The sequence below is a fragment of the Pteronotus mesoamericanus genome, unplaced genomic scaffold (genome assembly GCF_021234165.1).
Source record: "Pteronotus mesoamericanus isolate MK-2021 breed Mesoamerican mustached bat unplaced genomic scaffold, CSHL_Meso_final contig_46, whole genome shotgun sequence".
Classification (NCBI taxonomy): domain Eukaryota; kingdom Metazoa; phylum Chordata; class Mammalia; order Chiroptera; family Mormoopidae; genus Pteronotus; species Pteronotus mesoamericanus.
This window is the reverse complement of record NW_026555170.1, coordinates 9,596,538-9,616,741: the sequence shown is the minus strand read 5'-3', so window position 1 is coordinate 9,616,741 and position 20,204 is coordinate 9,596,538. Positions and strand designations below refer to the sequence as shown.

Sequence of the window (20,204 nt, the reverse complement as noted above, 5' to 3'; positions counted from 1 at the left end):
ATCAATAAATATTAATTTTGCCTAGTATTTCAGAGAATGGGCTTTAGAGTCAAACAGCTCTGGATTTAAAACCTAACTCTGGCACTCATGGTAAGTGACATTGGACATACAAAACTTAACTTTCATGTGCCTCTTTCCATATCTCCAGAATCAGGATCCTAACACCAATTTCAGAGGTTGCTATCCTTAAATGAGATACATGCATATACTCACAATGAAATACTATACAATTGTCAAAATAAGTGAATTATGGCCATCCTCGGTAACATAGACAAATATCGGCATCATAATATTAAATTAAAAAGAAAGTCCTGAAAATAATACAGGATGATATCTTTTTAAAAAGTTAAAGACAACTGCAATTAAAATATCATTTCCTATCAAAGGAAGGCAAGTTGAATAATAAACATGGGGCTCAGGAACATGATTACCTCAGGTGAGAGGAGGAGAGGATGGAGCAGGACTGGGGAAACCATAAAGATCCTACCTTTTGTTTGGGGTAGGAAAGTCTCTGAATTTATTATATTATTTTTAAAATAGCTAAATAAGTAAGATTGGGGTATAAGAGCAGTTAGTTTAATAAATAGTGATATAAAAATATAAAAATGCTCTAAGGAAAAATATCCCTGTAGAAGTAAAATAGCAAAAAGCATGGAGTAATCTCTGGTACTTTTGAAATGAAAATCTATGATTATTTTCAGGCACTAAGATGCACATGGTAAATAATGAATTAGGTGTAGTGAATATTTCCCTTATGGTTAGAAAATGTTAGCAAATAACTAGGACTCCCAGGAGCTAACTAATGATCAGAAGTCTAGAGAGACTCTGTCTCTCTGTCTCTCTCTCTGTCTCTTAGACTCTTTGAAATTTATTAATAGGACCTGGCTCAAAATGATGTTGACAAACTGTGCAAAGCTGAAGCATAAAGCTAATGTCCTTTGGAAGCATTAGCAAAATTAATGTAGAGCTGCTCATGCTTTCGTTTTTAATAATAGAAAATGTGAAAAAAAGTTGTTTTCAAATACCTATGTATGAGATATGTGGGTAGGAATGTAGGTATATAAATATCTACAATAGCAAACTTCCTATTATTGTTTCCTATTATTATGTAAACATTTTTGGGTTTACGTTAAGATATTTCTATCTCTTATGAATGCACCAGTACAAAAAGTAGAAATAATAATTTAATTATGTGAACTCATCATTGTGTGAGATAAATACTAGCAGCATCCCAATTTTTAGATAAAGAAATTGAGGCACCAAGGGATCATACAAGAAACATGACCAAGATTAGACAACTGGCTGGGGCCACTAACCAGTTCACTAAAGCTGCAATACAGATACTACAGAGAAAAAACATACTTCACAACATCCTGCCTACTAATGACCAGGATGCTTTAAAAGGTACAAGTTATTAATCTCAAATAACAAATAACACCGAGGGGAATATCTGAAGACTCCATCACCTCCCTGCAACAGAGATGAGGGTGGGACAAGGAGAGATGAAATAACAAATTATCTGGATATTAGGTTTTAGACAGCAGAAGACTTGGTGAGAGGCATTTATATAACTTCCAGTTCGGTCTTGTCAATTCAATGGCAGGAGAGGTGGTTTTCAACCAAAGTATTTTGTGCGTGTGGAATACAGACAGTTAATTGGCAAACATTGTGACCTTACCCTTGAGGTTGCTTTCTCTTGGACTATGCCAGTGAGCAAGGTGACCCTGCCTGCCTGGCAGAGGGAGGGCGGGCCACGTGGGGTAACGACTACATTCCCTGATCTACTGCTGCAGGGCTGCAGGCAGTGGGCGAGAAATAAATAAGACCTGGTCCCAGGAGGCCTTAAGAAGAAACAGTTGCTTGGTCCCCAAAAATTCTTTCTTTCTTAGTTCTCCCCTTTCTTCTCTTTAAGACCTTTCACGTCAGAAGGTTTCTTGTTACTGAATTCATGTTCTATAACTCCAAAGCCTCAGGCTGACACCAGTCAGAGCCCAAATAATCACTGCCTTTATGAGAGGATTCAAACAGCACAGGCTAGCAAGAGCAGTAAGAGAAAACATTTGAATTTTAAACTGCTTTTGAATAGATATTGTGAAGACCATGGAAACAAACAGGGGACATACTTCTTCAAGGACATACAGTGAACACACACAGCTGCGTTGCTAAGGTTGGCATTTGTCTACGATGGAAGATGCCTATAATGTAGGGACCTTTTTTACTTTATTTCTTCCCTCAATGAATAGTTGATTCTTTCATATGTAAAAATTATGTTTCCTTTTGTGAGCATTAATGGTCTTCAGTTAAATCATGTGCTTTTATCATATCAATTTATGGAAGTATTTTTAGCCACATTATTTATAGAGCATTTAGGTCTGCCTTTCAAAGTCCTCATCTTTAGGTCTGCTTTTAATTTATCAAAGCCCTTCCTCCACAGGCATTACACACAACACACAAGGAGCAGAGATTTCCCCTATACAATGTGTATTTGATATGCTTAATGTTCATCTTTATACACACAAGGCATTGGCATATAAGAAATGTGGAGGGTGTCTATAAATTCAAGGAAACATTTAAGTGCACCGTGATACATAGATACATGGGTATAATACTTTATGTACTTGATAAATATTTCATCCCTACCATAAAGAAAGCTTTTTATCAAGTTTGATTGTTTTTTTATTACCTTAAAGTATTGCAGTTGTTTCTCAGCATTCATTGTTCCTTCCTTTTCTTGTCTCAGACAGGAATTGAAGATGAAAAGCTCTGTATCTCTTAGCCACCCTTTCAGCTCTTTGATCCTGGCCTCCAGCTGCCTTACCAGGCTTCCGCTTTCAGGAGAGAGCAGGTCACGTGGGCCCGACCCACTGTGCCCTGCCATTGTGTCCTGGATCTTCTCTCCTAGGGTTTTCTAATGCAGCAAATTGGAAACAAAAACAAAAACACAAACAAAAACAAAAAACGCCAACAAAAAATAGAAACATAGATTAGCTTAGGTACCAAAACATATCACAGTTTGGCTGGTAACAAGAACCAACTAGAAGGTGTCCAGCCATGCCTGCCACCTCACAGCTAACATTCAATCCAGATTAGTTCATTGCCCCATTTAGGATTTGAATTCTTGAGCAATGTGTTTTGTTCTGACTACCACTAGAGGCTTAGGAAGACCTCATTCACTTATAATTTCCTGTAACAGAAAGGAGATTTGACCCAAAAGTTCACCATGGTCACTGATAAAAATTCATTTGAATTCTCATGATGGGAGTTTATAGTAAAAAATTCTCTGTATAAAATTTTCAGGAGATAAAAGTCTGAGTTTAATCAATATACTAAAGAGGCTGAGAGAAGACTGTGCATGGAAAATTAAGTTCCTTTTTGTTTTTAGTATGATTCACTAAACCATATGACTGAGGGCTGTTAAGATGGGATAACCTCCTTTGTGATGTTGTTGATTTTACCTGACTTGGAAAGTGTTCAGCCCCGCAATTCTTCCCATTTTGCATTTGTGGACGCTAGCCTTCCCAACATATGTGTTAAAATAAGTCCCAATCCGCTATGCTAGGAGCCTTCTTAGATTAACTACTATGTCATGAAGGTATAATCAGGGAGGCCTTTTGTTGTTGTTGGAGAAAACACTCTTTGGAGAATCAGTAGGAGTTAATCTATAACGATTAATTAAATCTATAAAAATAAGCTTTACAACACAAATAAAATAAAGTCAACAAATGTTTGTCTGCTGTGTAGTGTTCTGTAAATAGTGTCTTTAGGAGATCATAACAGAAAAATAGCCTTTCTTGCCAACACCCTTATACTTTCATGGTGCAAATATTGATAATTTGAAGGCCCTCAGTGGAATCCAGATTTAGCTATTGTTTTTATGCTGTAACAAAAGTAGCAGCAGGAGGTGAAATCAATGCCCTTGGAGGATAGGATCACAAAAAAGAATTTATTGCCACTTTTTTGTTCTGGAACAGTTTGCAATCATAAATTCTTCATAAACAGAATACTTCAGAGAATGGTCCGTCTTCATAAATATACGACAGAGGACATCAATTTCATTTAATTCACAATTTGTGTCAGCACAGCAGATGCCAATGCTGCCTTGATAGGGTTGTTTAATATGCAATTGAGACAGAGTAATATGCAGCACAGGGGACAAAATTTCACAGATTAAACTGTACGCACCACTGACATTTCATTCTAATGTATTTCCATTCCACACTGTTCACCTTAGATGAAAGTAATATTAAAAACCATATCCCTCTATTTTACTATTGTTAGAAGTTAAAATCCTTGTCTTTAAATTTTTTTCATGCCAATTAAAATGTAATCATGCCAATTAAAGTATGCCTGGTGGTGTTAGCGTGGCACAGGTTTTGTTCAAGCCTTTCCTCCACCCTTCCCTCTCCCGAAATCATTACAAAACTCTGCATACTGTATTCAAGTTATATTTTTGTCAAAATGGCAACCATTTTAAGGCATCTGACTCATAAATGATAGCTAAATATTCTGTTTTTTCAATGTAATGTTGATTTAAATGTTTTGCTGAGAAAGCAATATACGTGACATTAAACAATTTTCAAAAAGATTACTGTTAATTATTTATCAAATTAGAAACAATAGTTCTATTTCTATATAAACAGACTATCACTTTATCTGTTAAGCACATAAAGTTGCTGTTCTCATTCAGTAAATAACTTTTAAAATGTCACACACTAGCCACATTTCTTCTGTATGAGATCAATGCATTCTATAGAATTTAGTAAATTCTGATTGAAATCGCCATATGATAATGTGAAAGCCATTAATTACTATTAAAGAGTAATGTAACAATAGGTCAGAGTAAAAACTTTTAACATTTTAAGTTACTTTGCACAACTGCAGAGTGTAGTGAATTCAGATGAGAAAGCAGGGATTTAAACGTGCAGTTGTTTAATCACCCAGATTAAGCATGGCAGAAACTGAACACTGGCATTCCTCCAAGTCATCAAGGTACATGGAGAGCTTTTTATTCAAAATATTTTTGGAGTATTATTTCTTTAAAAATTAAGAAAAGGCAGGAAATGGAAGGCATGCAGAATTAGGCTCCATAACTGACACCATCCATACTTAGCTCTTATAATTAATCATTTAAGTAATTGACAAATTTAGCTTACCCTTGATTTGAAGTGAAGGCAATTTAGGAGAGAAGTTGATGACAAAAATACAGTTTAACCTCTCCCTCTCAGCTGTCTTCCAACAAAAGGACAGTGCTGTCTCCTGCACAGTGCCATCCTGGTCTCTGGGTAACAGAACCTCTCTATTGCCTTTTTGCCAGATTCTTGCATCTCAGTCTTTGGCTGAGACCCAGCCCATCATTGCATGAAATGAATTACATGAAACTTTTTTTTTTTTTTGGCTTTTGTTAAAAGTGAGCTGGAAATTGAGGCACAAAACAGAGGCCAATTTAATTGTGCAATTCAGATGTGAGTCAAATCTGCATCTTTGTTTTGGTGGCTTAGTGTGACTTGAAAGCTGTAGTGACAACTCCACTTTTCATCTGAAGGGTACATTAAATAGTTAAACAGGGGATGTCTCTAACATGTACCTTCAGAATAAATTCTATTAACATTCATTCAAGCATGACAGTCAGTGTATATCAGATATACTGTATTATAGTTGACTTGGTGCATACCCATAATACATGGCATATTTTACTTACTTTTTATGTATTAAAGAACCAAAATTATTAAAATCTGAGAGGAGACAAGCTGAGAGTAAAAAGAAATCAACAGAAAAGGAAAAGCAGTGTTTCCCCCCAAAATAGCATGAATAGCTTGTTTGAAATGTAGGTAGTGAATTGAAAGAGAGAGATATTTGTGCCTCAGATTAGAAATCAGACAGATAGAGTACTTCACTGCACAAAAAAAATGTACACATAACCTACAAACGGTAATAAAAATGCAAATACCCCAAGCAGTTCCCATTTTTCATTAATTGAATCCACTTTTTCAAGGAGATCATTCGGTAGTAAAACGCCACCTTTCTTCAAAGCTTCAACCTTACTAAGCAGCTCTCTCTTTTTCAGGTCCCTGATGGACATTTCCACACTGTATCGCTAAAACAAGAAGAGAGAACATATATCATTAGAGAGAGAGTTGTTCTTGAAAAATCTTCAAGCACAGCATTAGTGATGCTAATAGATGTTTCAAGTTTTGGTTTCCAATAATATTTATGACGAGACTAAACCTAAGTAACTTGAGTGGTGGAGGAATATTTCAAAAGTAGTGTGTGTGTGTGTGTATCATATAGACAAACATCCAAGGTATTCCATTTAGTTAACTTAGATTGAAGTAGTTTTAAACTAAAGTTCACACACACATTTGATCTTTAATTTAAAGTATTCCAAACAGGCCCTGCCTGGTGTGGCTCAGTTGGGTGTAGTCCCACAAAGTGAAGGGTCACTGGTTCATTCCTGGATTCCTGGTCTGGGCACATGTCTGGGTTGTGGATTTTGTCCCCAGCTGGGGCACTTATGAGAGGCAACCAATTCGTGTTTTCTCTCACATCGATGTTTTTCTCCCTGTCTTTCTCCCTCCCTCCCCCTCTCTCTAAAAATAAATAAATAAAATCTAGAAGGAAGGAAGGAAGGAAGGAAGGAAGGAAGGAAGGAAGGAAGGAAGGAAGGAAGGAAAGAAAGAAAGAAAGAAAGAAAGAAAGAAAGAAAGAAAGAAAGAAAGAAAGAAAGAAAGAAAGGAAGAAAGAAAGGAAGAAAGAAAGAAAGAAAGAATTCCAAATAGGAAGATACATAGTCTAAGAGGAGTTAATATTGCAGTTAATTTTGGTCAACATTTGGCTCCAGAGCACTGCCCATCTCTCTTCTCTGCCCTACAAAAGCCCAGTCTCAGAGTGGTACAAATAAAATGATCCCTAAAGATTGTGTGACTTCCTCCTTATTCTGTAAGTTCTCTGAATTCTCAGTTAACTTTTTTTTCATTTTTATTTTACTTAAAAACTCTAGCTGGGCTTGGAGAAAAAGTACATGTAGAGAGGAAAAAGGAAACCAGTATTTTAACAATGGTTACAAATCTTCCAGTAAAGATGGAGGTGTAGGAAAACATACTTCACTTCCTCATGCAACCACAGAAAGAATTATAACTTGACCTCAAAACAAATAACACTCAGAACTGTCAGAAAATTGAGCTGTAAGGAAGTCTGACAACCAAGGATTTAAAGCCACATTCTTCCAGACGGGTAGAAGGGGTAGAGAGGTGGATGGGGTGGAGACGCAGAGACAGGCAGCAAAGTGTGGAGATGAGACCCGGCGTGGTGTGGAGAGGTGGCAGCAGCAGAATGGGTGGCTCTACATTCACATGTGGTGGATAAAAGTTGGGAGGGATACTTTGGGAGCAAGCAATCCCAGCTCTAAGCCAGACCCCACAGCTCAGGGTTCCAGAATCAGGAAGATAAATCCCCATAACTTCTGGCTGTAAAAATGAGTGGCGGTTGGGGCAGGGGTAGAAACTGCCAGATTTTCAGGAGACTCCACTTAAAGGGCCTGCATGGACTGAAAACATATGCACACCCACCCCTCTGGGATTCAGCACCAGGGCAAAAGCTGGAAGGGCACCAGTCGCACAGGGTGAGTGCCAGGCAAACCTCCAGAAGCCAGTCAATGGCACTGTCACTTCTCAAGCCCTCCCTGCACAGCCACAAAGCAGTGAAGTGGGTTGCCCCACCCTAGCAATTACCTAGGCTCCACCCCACACAATTTATAGGTGTCTTTTCTATAATAGACCATACTACTAAGACAGGGAGTCTACCTAATACACAGAAACAAACACAGGGAGGCTGCCAAATTGAGGAGACAAAGAAGTATGGCCTGAATAAAAAAATAGAACAAAACCCCAGAAAAAGAACAAAACAAAATAGAGATAACCAGCTATCAAATGCAGAGTTCAAAACACTTGTGATCAGGATGCTCAAAGAACTCATTAAGTATGGCAACAAACAAACAAAAAAAGACCTAGGAAAAAAGGAAGATTACACTAAGTAACATTTAAAAAAAATCTACAGGGAACCACAGCGAAGGTGATAAAGCCAGGATTCAAATAAAAAATTTGGAACACAAGGAAGACGTAAGCATTCAATCAGAACAGCAAAAAAGAAAAAGAATTTTTAAAAAATGAGGATAGTATAAGGAGTCTTTGGGATATCTCCAAATGTACCAACATCAGAATTATAGAGACACCAGAAAGAGAAGAGGAAGAAATTGAAAACTTACTTGAAAAAATAATGAAAGAAAACTTGCCTAATTTGGTGAAGGAAATAGACAAGTCCAGAAAACACACAGAATCCCAAACAAGTTGAACCCCAAGAGGAACACAACAAGACACATCATAATTTAACTGCCAAAGGTTAAAGATAAAGAGAAATCTTAAAAGCAGCAAGAGAAAAGCAGAGGGTTACCTACAAAGGCATCCCCATAAGACTGTCAGCTGATTTCTCAAGAGAAACTTTGCAGACAACAAGGGACTGGCAAGAAGTATTCAAAGTCATGAAAAGCAGGGACCTACAACCTAGATTACTCTATTCAGCAAAGCTATCATGTAGAATAGAAAGGCAGATAAAGTGCTTCCTATACAACGTAAAGCTAAAGGAGTTCATCATCACCCAACCATTATTACAGGAAATGTTAAAGGGACTTATTTAAGAAAAAGAAGAAGATCAAAACTATGAATATTAAAATGGCAATGAACTCACAACTATCAACAACTGAATCACTGAATCTAAAAAACAAACAAACAAAAAAAGAAACTAAGCAAACGACCAGAACAGGAACGGAATCATAGGTATGGAGTTCATTTGCAGGGTTATCGGTTGGGAGGCGGTAGGGAAAGAATGGGGGTAAAGGTGCAGGGATTAAGGAGTATAACTGGTAGATACAAAATAGACAGGGGTATATTAAGGACAGTATAGGAAATTGGGGAAGGCAAAGAACTTACAGGCATGGCCCACGGACATGAATTAAGGGGGGTGGATTGCTGGAGGGAAGGGGTTACCAGGTGGAGGTGGGGCAAAAGGGAAAAATTAGGACAACTGTCATAGCATAATAAATAAAATATATATTTTAAAAAGAATAATAAAAGCTAAAATAAGAATGGTTATAAATCTATGCTTCGTTATTGAATACCATAAAATGGTCTCACATGTCACAATTGACTACAGGATCCTTTCCCCCAAAACACATTGTATTGTAATACACTGCCAAGTGAGTTTCTCCTAAAAGATGTTTGCTACAGATAATGTAGGTGCTACTGAATATGACAGTTACTATGGTGATTCTCTTCAAATAACTATTTGGGTAACTTCATAGTTAGCAAGTCCTGTATTATGAACAACTATAAATGACTGTGGCTGTAGTTTTAAAATGTACACATAAAAACATCTGTCATAAGAAAAACTAGATTCTGGTTAAAATATGAAACATATTTTGCAATTTTAGCATATTTCCAAAATATAATAAAACATCTGTAAGAAGAAAAACTAGATTATGGTTAAAATATGAAACATATTTTGCAATTTTAGCTCATTTCCAAAATATAATGGTAATTCCAAAACGTCTTTCACCCCAGGATAAAAGTTAGGTCACTGAGGTCCTTGACAATATTGCTCCATTCATTGCCCTAACTGAGCAAAGATGAGCACTTTATCAGATCTGGTAAGAAAAGCTTTTGTCTGAACAAAGTAGCAAATCAGCAAGTTCAAAACATGCCCAAGCACTTGGGTGATTTTATTTACCTCGAAAACATGATATTATATGAGATCCCAAATTAAATACAATTGGAAACAGCTTAAAGGAAAAAAAGGTGTGAAATCTCTGCTTCTTGTATGCAAATATTTGCATACAAATACTTGCATAATTTTAGTTTCATTTTTTAATCTTTCATTTGCACTAAACATGCACATTTTATATTAGGTAAACTTCTCCAAATGTTAGTCATTTGTGAGTCACAGAACAAAATATTTTAAATAAGGCGATTTAAAGCATTTCAAAGTATTAACGAACGCTGATCAGGATGTCAGAGTACCCAAAATTGCGTGAAATGCATAATGAAAAAAACTAAGGGTTGCTTTAGAGCTCTTTCAGAATTTGGCCTGTGATATACATGGGGAATTCTGACTGTGCTTTCTAATAGCAGACAATTTCCAGGCCCGTGTTACTTCAACACTTAGAAAACACAATGTCCACTTGAGAATTCTGGACTGAACATTTAACAACTATTCTAGAAACCTACATAGTGTTTTATTTGTCAGAGTGCTGATTGAAGGAGAGGGCAATCTGCTTTATGTAATCACAGACCCATCTAAAGACGATATTGCTGACAGAGATTTACATAATTAATTTAATAAGACTTCTTTGACATAACATTGGGGAAACCAGCATCTCAGGCAGGCTGAAGAATCCTATCCAAATCTTAAGCTTATACCACATACTACGACTGACAGAGGGTGTCCTCTGGTTGTGCCACCTGGGAGCAGCCTGGACAGGTATCACTTCCACCTATGACAAGCTCATCCCCACTGTTTGCCCCAACTTTGAATGGCTCCTACACAGCAGATAATCAAGAAAGATAGCAGTTTAGATAAACATGATAGTCTTGTAATAATAAACATGATAGTTTTGTAATAATATATAAAAAGCAATTAATTTCATTTGATATAAAATAATTTTCTCTGTGAAATGTGGTACACTAAGTAGTCACTGCAACAGCTATTATAATAGGTTATTACATTAAAGAAACTTGTCTTATGCATGCTCTCTGTCTTTGTCACCACATAACCTACTGTATAAACAGGTTGATGAAAGATATGATTGATGGACAATGCCTTCAAACTATAACGGCTAGGAGAATCCAGCTAATGGTTAGATGTATTGGTACATGAGCATAAAAGGTATTACTAGAATGTCATGTAATTTAAGGTGAAAATATTTCATATTTGAAACACTCTGAAAGTTGAACCAGATATGGTTTAGGGCTGTATGCGATATACATAATAATGCCGGAAGGGTTGAATTTTTGCTGATGCTAGTTTGGTTTTGCTCTTCTCTCTCCGTCTTTTCGAAGGTATTAGACTGAGACAATCAACTGCCAGCTCAATCAGTTCTTGGTCAAACTATCAGGTAGGGCTACTTTGTCCTGTGTGATAAAATAATTTCATCTTCATAATTAATTTCACCCACAGCAGTGAGTAGAGGCTGCCCCGCTGTATCCTGTAGTCTGGGGATGTTATGTAGACTACTCTTCAATAGCCAAAAATGAAAGCAGAGAAGTTAAAGTCAGATGGCTTTTTTTCAGTGCTGAGGTAAATAAGCATCCGGTATTTAATTTCCATAAAGCACTTGTGGTGGACTTCTCTGTCTAGTATCTAGTATATGCGCGCGCGCGCGCGTGTGGGGGGTGTGTGTGTGTGTGTGTGTGTGTGTACACACACACATATATATTTTCACACTCTGTTGTAAGGGCATATTTGCATTATTAGGTATATTTGCTTGGCCAATTCAATTTTGACTAATGAAGCCTAATAGATACGTGAATGATCTAAGTTAAAGACACAGGCCCCTCCTATTCTAAATGCCACTTCTGTGCGTATAGAGAATATATAAAGAAAACTTTAAAAACAGTGAAAAATAACCACAGACACAAGCACACTGTTTTAACTAAGTATTACAGAAGTTTTGAGAAAATTCTTACTCAGTGCTTACTTTTTAAAAGCACAAATGCCAAAAGAATTTAAAACAAAGCAGCAAAAACAGGGATTTCTGAAGTAAATATAATTAGAAATGCATGAAGACTTGATTGAGATAACTTTTTTGACAGTTATGCTAAAGGCTTTTTTCCCTCTTAAAACCTTTTTCTTTCTTTCTTTTTTTTTTTTTTTTTTTGTTAAAAATCACACCGAAAATTCTGCGCAAATGGAGACTGGAACAATGCCTTGAAACAGTGTTAATTGTCACCATGGAAACCAGAAGAATAAGCCATTTTGAAACTGGTATAGAAGGCACACATTGAGCAACTCAAGCATTTTTCTGCCTCCCTCAATGTTAAAGAACAAGATGCCTTGTCACTGTGAGGTCAGAGAAAGAAAGCATCATGAAAGGGTTATAGATGCTCACTGTCTAGTAAATAAAAAATAAAATAAAAAATAAACTATACGCAGCTAATGCTGTAAGACTCTACCCAGTGAATCTCTTTGAAATAGAAAGATCATCAAAAGATGGCCAGGATTGGGGGATAGACTCCACCTAAGCAAAACTTCAGGGCTATATTATGTGAACCTTGCCCCCAAAGCTCCCTGGGAATTCTGCTGTTGTAATAAAACTTCAGAAGAGGAAAGAAAAAAGGCAGCATGATGGAATTCAAAATAATGCTCTAAAAGCACACAGAGAGATTAAGACATCCATTGTAAGACTTTTGTATGGTGCTTCTGTTGGTTATGCTGAAAAGAGACCAGACATTGCTGAGTGGAAAGTGAAGTTTTGGCTATGAGAAACACGAGAATTAAACCAAAGCATTTTCTCCGTTATTAGAATGAGGCTGCCAGGTTCCGTGTCTTCAGGATTTGAGTGTTTACATCTTATACTATATTTTAACTGCACTTTATATGACTTTATATCAGGAAGAGGTAAAGCAGGGAAAATAATCAAGTTATTAGAATGGCAGATATAATAATAAAGATATTTGAATATCTCCCCCAGTACAAAGTAATAACACAAACACCAATATATTCTGCATAATCCACTCTCCCATAAAAACAACAGATAGATGATAGGCAGACAGAAAAAAATACACTGAGAAAATAAAATGTATTTAATCAATCAGTAAGAAAGCATATGGTGGGAACATATAAGAACACCAAACTCCTGGCAAAATTATGTGTGAAAATACACATTTTTGCACAAAAATGCAGGGGTGTATCTGTCTATGACTCTGATATTGTGTTTTCTGGCTACTGTTTACCCTCCTCATGTGAGGCTTCATGGTGGCCCCTCAGCAAGTCCATGCCTAATGCCATTCAGTGGTGAACAAAAGGTCTTTTTATAGGAAAGTCCAGGATCCACAGCTCAGCTGTACATGCCGAGTGCAGGGCTCTGCTAGAGGCCAGGGTCGCCTTTACAGCAGTGCTTGTGCTGCCTCCTTTTTAGACATCGCCAGTGTCCAGCATTTTACAATGCGTGTGATATTCCACATGGAGCTCATATCACCAATATCGCTTTGGGACTGTGTCCAAGACTGAAGAAGAGTGTTCGAGCCCAAGACAAATAATAGTCGTTATTTCTTCCAAACTCCTTGTGTTTTACCATTAGCAATTTATGGGGAATAATTGCACAAAGAAATTATAAAGACTCCTACAATTGTCCTTGTAAATTAATAATAGGTTTCTTGATTGGGATAAATTTGCTGCTGAGCCTTTGGAAAAATTAAAAAGTGCAATGTCATTTAAAATTGCCAGAACTCGCACAGCAAATTACATCTGAGGTTAAGAATTGAGTTTTCCCCCCTCTCCTAGCTTATTCCATTTGCATGATCTCAAAATCACATTACATTGGCCATGTATTGTTAATTGGACATAGATTGCATTATCTTTAATATAAATCAAACGACAAATATTAAAATGAATTGCAAATTCCCTAATAGAAGATCATAAAACAATCTTTTTAGAAGTATCTCCCATTAATAATTTAATTCCAATTATATCACTCAGAAAACTTAAGTAGAAAACCTGGCAACTTATTTCTCCAATCATTTCTTTTACATAACAAATACCTAAGCCTTTTAAAATCAATACCCAGCACTGAATTCATTGTTACAAAACAAAAATAAAAACACCAATAACTGTAAACTTTTGTGCCAATTTCATGTAAAATACTGCACAAGAACACCAAGCTTTCCTGTCTCTTCCCTTCTGTACCCAAGTCAAGGGCAAGAAAAAGTCTCCTATAGAAAAAACTTACTAAGCTTAAGAACTATTGTAATGATACTCTTTAAAATTATAAAATTGATTGTTATTCTTCTATTTATTTTTAAAAGTTTCCACAGCCCCTTAGATTTTTCTATAAACTTGATGATATCTTTTTGAAGCCTTTGCATGGTCTTTAATGAGTTTATATTAAATATTTAATACTGTTTAGAGCATACCCACTACTACCAAAAACAGTTATATTCCCAGCAGTCCTACTGTTTCAGGCAGAGGACTTGATTGATCCTCCTAGCCTGAATTGAGTAGAATGAAAAGAAGCAGTTGGAAAATAGCTGCAATCATTTAATGCAGATGACCTCTGACAGCCTCGCAGCTCTTCTATCTGAACAGAAATTTGCATGGGGTCTCTGTGCAGAGGAACAATGTAACCTAAATGGTAGACAATCTTTATTCTAATGAAGTGGGTGTCAAGGTCAATGTAAAACTGCAATGATAAATGGTGCACCACTAGGCAAGAGAAGTTGCATAGGCATTGTAGTGCTTTCACATTAATTGAAGACTGAAATGCACTGCGTGAAAAGCACAAGCCTCTCTTTTCACCATAATGTGTTAATACGCCAATGCAGAAATGATTTCTTCAAGAGGTTTGCCTGTTGACATGTATCTTATTGCAAAAATAACATGAATATGAAATTATGGTACAAAACTGACATTTTTAGAATTTAGTTTTTTCCTGGAATATAATTACAAAAATATAAATAAAATTTCCCCAAACAACATCCTGACACCTAATGTAATTCCTTTGATCCCCTTTTCTTTTCTTTTTAGACCTGTCTTTAATTAGTTTCAACCAAGCAGCCTTTTATAGAACTCTTGGCTGGGTACTTAACATACAGAACTAACTGTAAAAGAGAATGGAGGAGAGGAGAATCATTCAAATATTATTTTCACCCCTCACTTCTAAGTTTTCTGCTTAGTGTGCAGTTAAGATCCTCAGGTCTTATAATGAAAAGCCTATGTTTGTAAAAGAAAAATAGCTATTTTCTAGTGTGAGAACTAAAAACAGTAATATGGTCATATGACATTGCCAAACTGACTATACAGCAATAATTATACCATTTCTTCAGTCGATCTACAATTTTGTGGCATTCAATATTTTTAAAAATATTGGATAAAAATAAGGATAGTAAGCTGTTTGTAAAAAAAAAAATCCTGATCTACTTAAGACTGTAAAGGGTATATTGTTTGCTAATACACTCATTAGCAACCAACCATTTTAACTTCATCAATTAAACAGGAAATGGAGTTGCACCATTAGTTTCACAATTTGCTAAAATACTGATAAGAGTATATTACTAACCATTTGAGAAACATCTCCAGGCTCAAGGCATAACATGTTATAAACTCAGTGCATTTTTATGGTTGACATTTTTTTTATTCTGGTACACTCTGTGACATAGCTACCTTTCCAAAGCTAAGCTTCCTGCTGCAAATAGGCTCTAATAACAGAATTACATTTATAATAATCAGGAATGGTCTGTGGGTATCTCGATCTATAATCTTGGTGACTAGAAGGCTATTAGTATGATTTACTGTAAAATAAATGATATTGCAAGTTTGCAACTCTGAAAACAAACTGTCGCAAATAGAAATCAACATTCCTGAAATGGTAATTCAGAGAAAAAAATCTCAGCTGAAGGAGGATAGTGAAAAAGAAAAAAAAGTTACTGATGAAACTGTTTAAAAAACTGTACAGCTTCATCTGTGTGTGATTTGTCAGGTCTGAAGCTTTGACGTGCCCAAGGGGCAGACCCCAGCGGGGAGTAGGCTGCCGAGCTAAATAGCTGTGAAAGAAGTCTTAATGTAGGATGGAATTCAAACTAACCTTGACATGACCTCGGGAAAAATATGCAAAAAGTAAAATGAATGCACTCTGCAAGATACATCCTAATTTTGTGGTGGAGCTGGTTAGTTTTACAAACATAACTGAGACCTTAAAAGAAAAACAGAAAGCTAGTAAAGGGGAAAAACTTTGAAATTCAGGCAAAAAAAAAATGTAAGCAGGCATGATGTGTTACTGTGAAGGCATGTGAACCATTTGGAAAGAATCCAAATAAAAACCCACACTGAACAATATTGTTGTCAGCCTGTCTATTCAGGAAAATTGTTTTTTTTTTTTTTTAGGTTGAATATAAATGACACAAAGCCAAGATTACATCATTGCATTACAAAGTCTGTTGTGGCTTTTAGCTGAACAAGCCCCATGGATCTATTGGTTTAGGACAGTAATTCACAGTAAGGAGGTTTTAATGTGTTATTTTTCTTCCACTGTCAATAAAAAATAGAGGAATTTGAGCAGGAAATATCAAGGGTGTCTGTAGCCTATTTCTTGCTTTAGATCTGTATTTAATAAGCCAAACTCAAATTTTAGTTGATGCATCGAATCTTGATTTGACTTCATTATACATTTTGCCTGTTTTGAAGTGATCAGTTTAGGACGAAGGCATTTGTTCTAACTCCCTGGTCAAGAACTGGCTAACTCATTGGATATATGGAAATTTTAATTGAGTGTCAACTTGTGTAAAAATTCAATCCCATTACCTTCTCAATGCAATTTTGTAGCAATACCAGTTATTTACTACACTACTAACCAGATTTTAAACATAATTAAATTGCTAAGAACATACACCCAAAATCTAATGACTTAAATCCCTGCAGCAAAGATATGAATTCCTGGATCCGATATATGTGTTTCTATTAGATTTTCATAAGCCTAAAGTGAGTAGAAGGATTCAATCATTTAGAAGCTCAGAAGTATAAGGAGTTTCACTGAAAACCTTTACATTGTTGAACAAATGTAAAGATTGCTGCTTAATGGGTATGTTATGCCAAGGGCTCCTTTTTGGTCAGTCTTATTCAATATTTTTATTAATTACATATATTAGTAAAATATGTGCATGATACATTGATCAGAATGCCAGATTATACTAAAATTCACTGATCAGTGAAGAATAATATTTTAGCCCATAGATCATAAACTCAAATACCTGTTGGTAGGAGTATACGAATAAGTTGGCTAGGGGTGTGGAAGGAGGCCCAATTAACAGTGTTTGCTGATTTCCTTGATGTAAACACTCCCACCGTGCTAGATTCCAAGTTACCAACATTCTAAGCTACCAATAGAAACAGCTGCAGGCAAAGTTCTTGAATATTTAGTAATTAGTTCTCAAAAGCCAGCACTAGCCAGCTCCAGCACCCCACTACCTAGCCCCCACTACCTAGCCGTTGATATAAAGCAGTTGAATAGAGCATAGATTAGTCCTCTTTAATCTTTCATCTTCTAACTATTGCTAGTGTCATGAAAAGAGACAGCTATTTTCTCTACTAAAAGGAAAAAAAAATGTGATGAACACCAACATTTGATCCCAGTAAAATGAAAATAAGAGGAAGTAGTATGGATTGTGGAGGACAAGAGGACACAATGTCCACCTAAATGTGGCAACCACTACTCATCTCTGCCAGCTGTTTCCATGTGGGAATATAAAAACAGTTATTAACAGGGTTAACAAAAAAACAAAAATACAAAACTGCATGAAGAATGGAGGTGACTAGGCTTCGTTGTCTTTAAGTTCATTGAGCCAAGGGACAGTGAAAGGTAAATGTAAACAAAAAAAGAAATATGATGTGGGGCTGGAATGAGACAAACAGAGGTTCAAAAATAAGAAAGGTAACAGATAAATCAGTTTGACTATGGTTTACTAGACCCAAACCTGCAGTCCTGGTTCTGGTTGGGTTTCATTTTCAAAGAGGGACATAGACAATGTATCAAATGTCCAAAGGGGAGCAGTCCAGGGAGGTAGAATATTCAACACTTCTCCAAGGAGCAAGCTGTCTAAGAAGCTGGAGATATTCAGCAAAGGAGTAAGTGTGAGTTGAAGATGAGAGAAGGAAGGAAAGGTTATGTTAGCACTTTAGAGGATTTTTACATAGAAAATGTTACTCTGTTTCATCTAACCTCAGAAGTCAAGCATGGGATCAAAGATTGAATATAGGGATGTAGCTTGGGCAACAGTGAATTTCCATTCACCAGCAATATTTAGCAGAGACCAGAAGTCTACTCGGTTGGGATATTTTATGGGTTAATGAGGTACTGAATGAAAACTGGCCTAGAAGAAAAGGTCTAAAATTCTTTTCTCTTTTAGAAAGTTGAGCTTGTTTAGGCCCACATTCACCAGCCATAACCATCACATTATTATGTGTAAAAGAAATACCAAGATCAAAAAGCACCAATTTAAGGAGAAGCTCTCTCTTGCTGGAACAAGACTCAAATATAAGATTGTTATGCAGAAAAACCTAGGAGTACAACAATGGAGTGAAGACATGACCACATAAAATATAAGCTATACAATCTAAACTCAAGATTGGACACAGAAACTAAAAAGAAAAAGCAAAGTTAACTGAAAATTCTCAAATAATCTTCAATCTGTCCTACTTAAGAGAAATATATCATTGAATTTGGGGTATAAATATTTTATATAAAACTTCCATATAGAATTGATGCAGTTCAGTCATATTTCAACAAGGTCCTTAATGTAGATATTTTTAAGATAAAAACGTCACAAATGCCACTCTCAAAAATTTTCTTCCATCAACATAGGACTTTCGCTCACAGATATCTAAGAAATGTGTTAACACCCTTCCTGCCAGCAGTGTGGGCATAATGGCAATTTCTCCTCCATGCTAGGAAACTTCATGGTTGTGCTGTATTATGTCGAAATCTGCACATCTCAAGGGTTTTCTGTGCATTCCAATGCACTTCAGTGACAATGTGGATCATTGCCATAATACATCATGACTGTTCTAATTACGGTTTCATTATGATGCACCATATCAGGGCTGTCGTAATGTCATGTCAGCACATAGTAAGAATAGTTATGCAATTATGTAATATCTGTTAGAGTATGCAATGTAGAGAATCGAAAAAAGACACAAGCAGCAGCAATTAATGTAATGAAACTCAGTTTTCTCCTTTAAAAGTCTTCAGTTTAAAAGTATCATGTCTTTTGTTTCTCATCTCCCAAACTAAACAAATGCCACTTAAAACATTTATTTTTGTTTACTTGGGCATTACTCTATATAATTTAATGGATTTTTCAAAATAAAGCAAAATAAGAAGAGAAGAGGGAAATCCCTGACTTTAGCTGTTCTACATGTCACAGGAGAATGAGATTCGCCTAGCATAGGCTACAAGAAATCCTGTCAAAACTTAAATGTAGTAAATTAAAGTCCACTGAAGGCTTACCATTATGCAAACTTCAAACACAATGTCACATTCATCTATCTTCCCTGATCTCTTGTGTAATCATAGAACTTCCTGACTCACCCCCTAAAACTCAATTGACCAGGTATATCTTAAATAAACAAACTATGATAATGAGATAAAGCAGCGATTTTCAACCTATGTGCTGCAGCACACTGATATGCCACAAGAATTTTTAAAAGATGCAACATCTGACTATTTAGTCAGGGGCACTGACCTCTTTTCCCTTAGACTGTCAAATAAAAAAATGGCAACAGCCAATACAGCAATAGCCATCCGGTGTGAATGAATGAAAACTATACCTATTATTTTGTCAGATCCACAAAAATACATTTCGTGGTGTGTCACACAATTTTAGTAATTAGTTTTATGTGTGCCGTGAAATGAAAAAGGTTGAAAATCACTGAGATAAAGTGTTAATACCATATCTACTTCCCTAAATTATGAGCATAAATATTCATTTGCCTCTAGTCTAGCTTCCAAAATATACCCAAATATCTATAAAAATAGAAACCTCATTATTTGTCATATATTTGAAGAATAAACTCTCAACAGATGAGGGCAATTCTTTTTTTGGTCAACCATGGAGAACCTTGAATATTTGAGGCCTTCAGAAAACACTGTGCCAATGAATAGTTTCTCAAACTAAGTGATCCATGAAGTGCTATTTGTTGTTTTAATATACAACCATAGGAGAATGTATATATAAAAACTTATCCATTATCTCTATAGCTGAATTACAAGACTGTTAAATGCAAGTATTTATCATAAAAATGCTGATGAAGCCTAAACTGTGGATGTATATGATTGTGCAGCAGCAGCCATTTCAAATATAGATATATTTTTAGCATTAGGAGGCACCAAGTTTGTTTAAATCTAGATTTTTTTTCTTACAATTGCAAGTAATGTTAATAGCACACTGTAA

The 20,204-nt window shown here is 36.0% G+C and overlaps 1 protein-coding gene across 2 annotated transcripts in view; it reads right to left on the bottom strand.

Moving 5' to 3' along the window:
• AKAP6 (A-kinase anchoring protein 6) overlaps positions 1 to 20,204 on the bottom strand; it is a 464,313-nt gene that overhangs the window by 72,168 nt on the left and 371,941 nt on the right. For both annotated transcript variants that reach the window (XM_054577924.1, XM_054577925.1), the window contains 2 exons: positions 5,948 to 6,094; positions 2,684 to 2,908 (listed from right to left, as the gene is read on the bottom strand). In XM_054577924.1, coding sequence (XP_054433899.1) covers positions 2,684 to 2,908; positions 5,948 to 6,094 — 372 coding nt within the window. The remainder of the gene's footprint in view (positions 1 to 2,683; positions 2,909 to 5,947; positions 6,095 to 20,204) is intronic.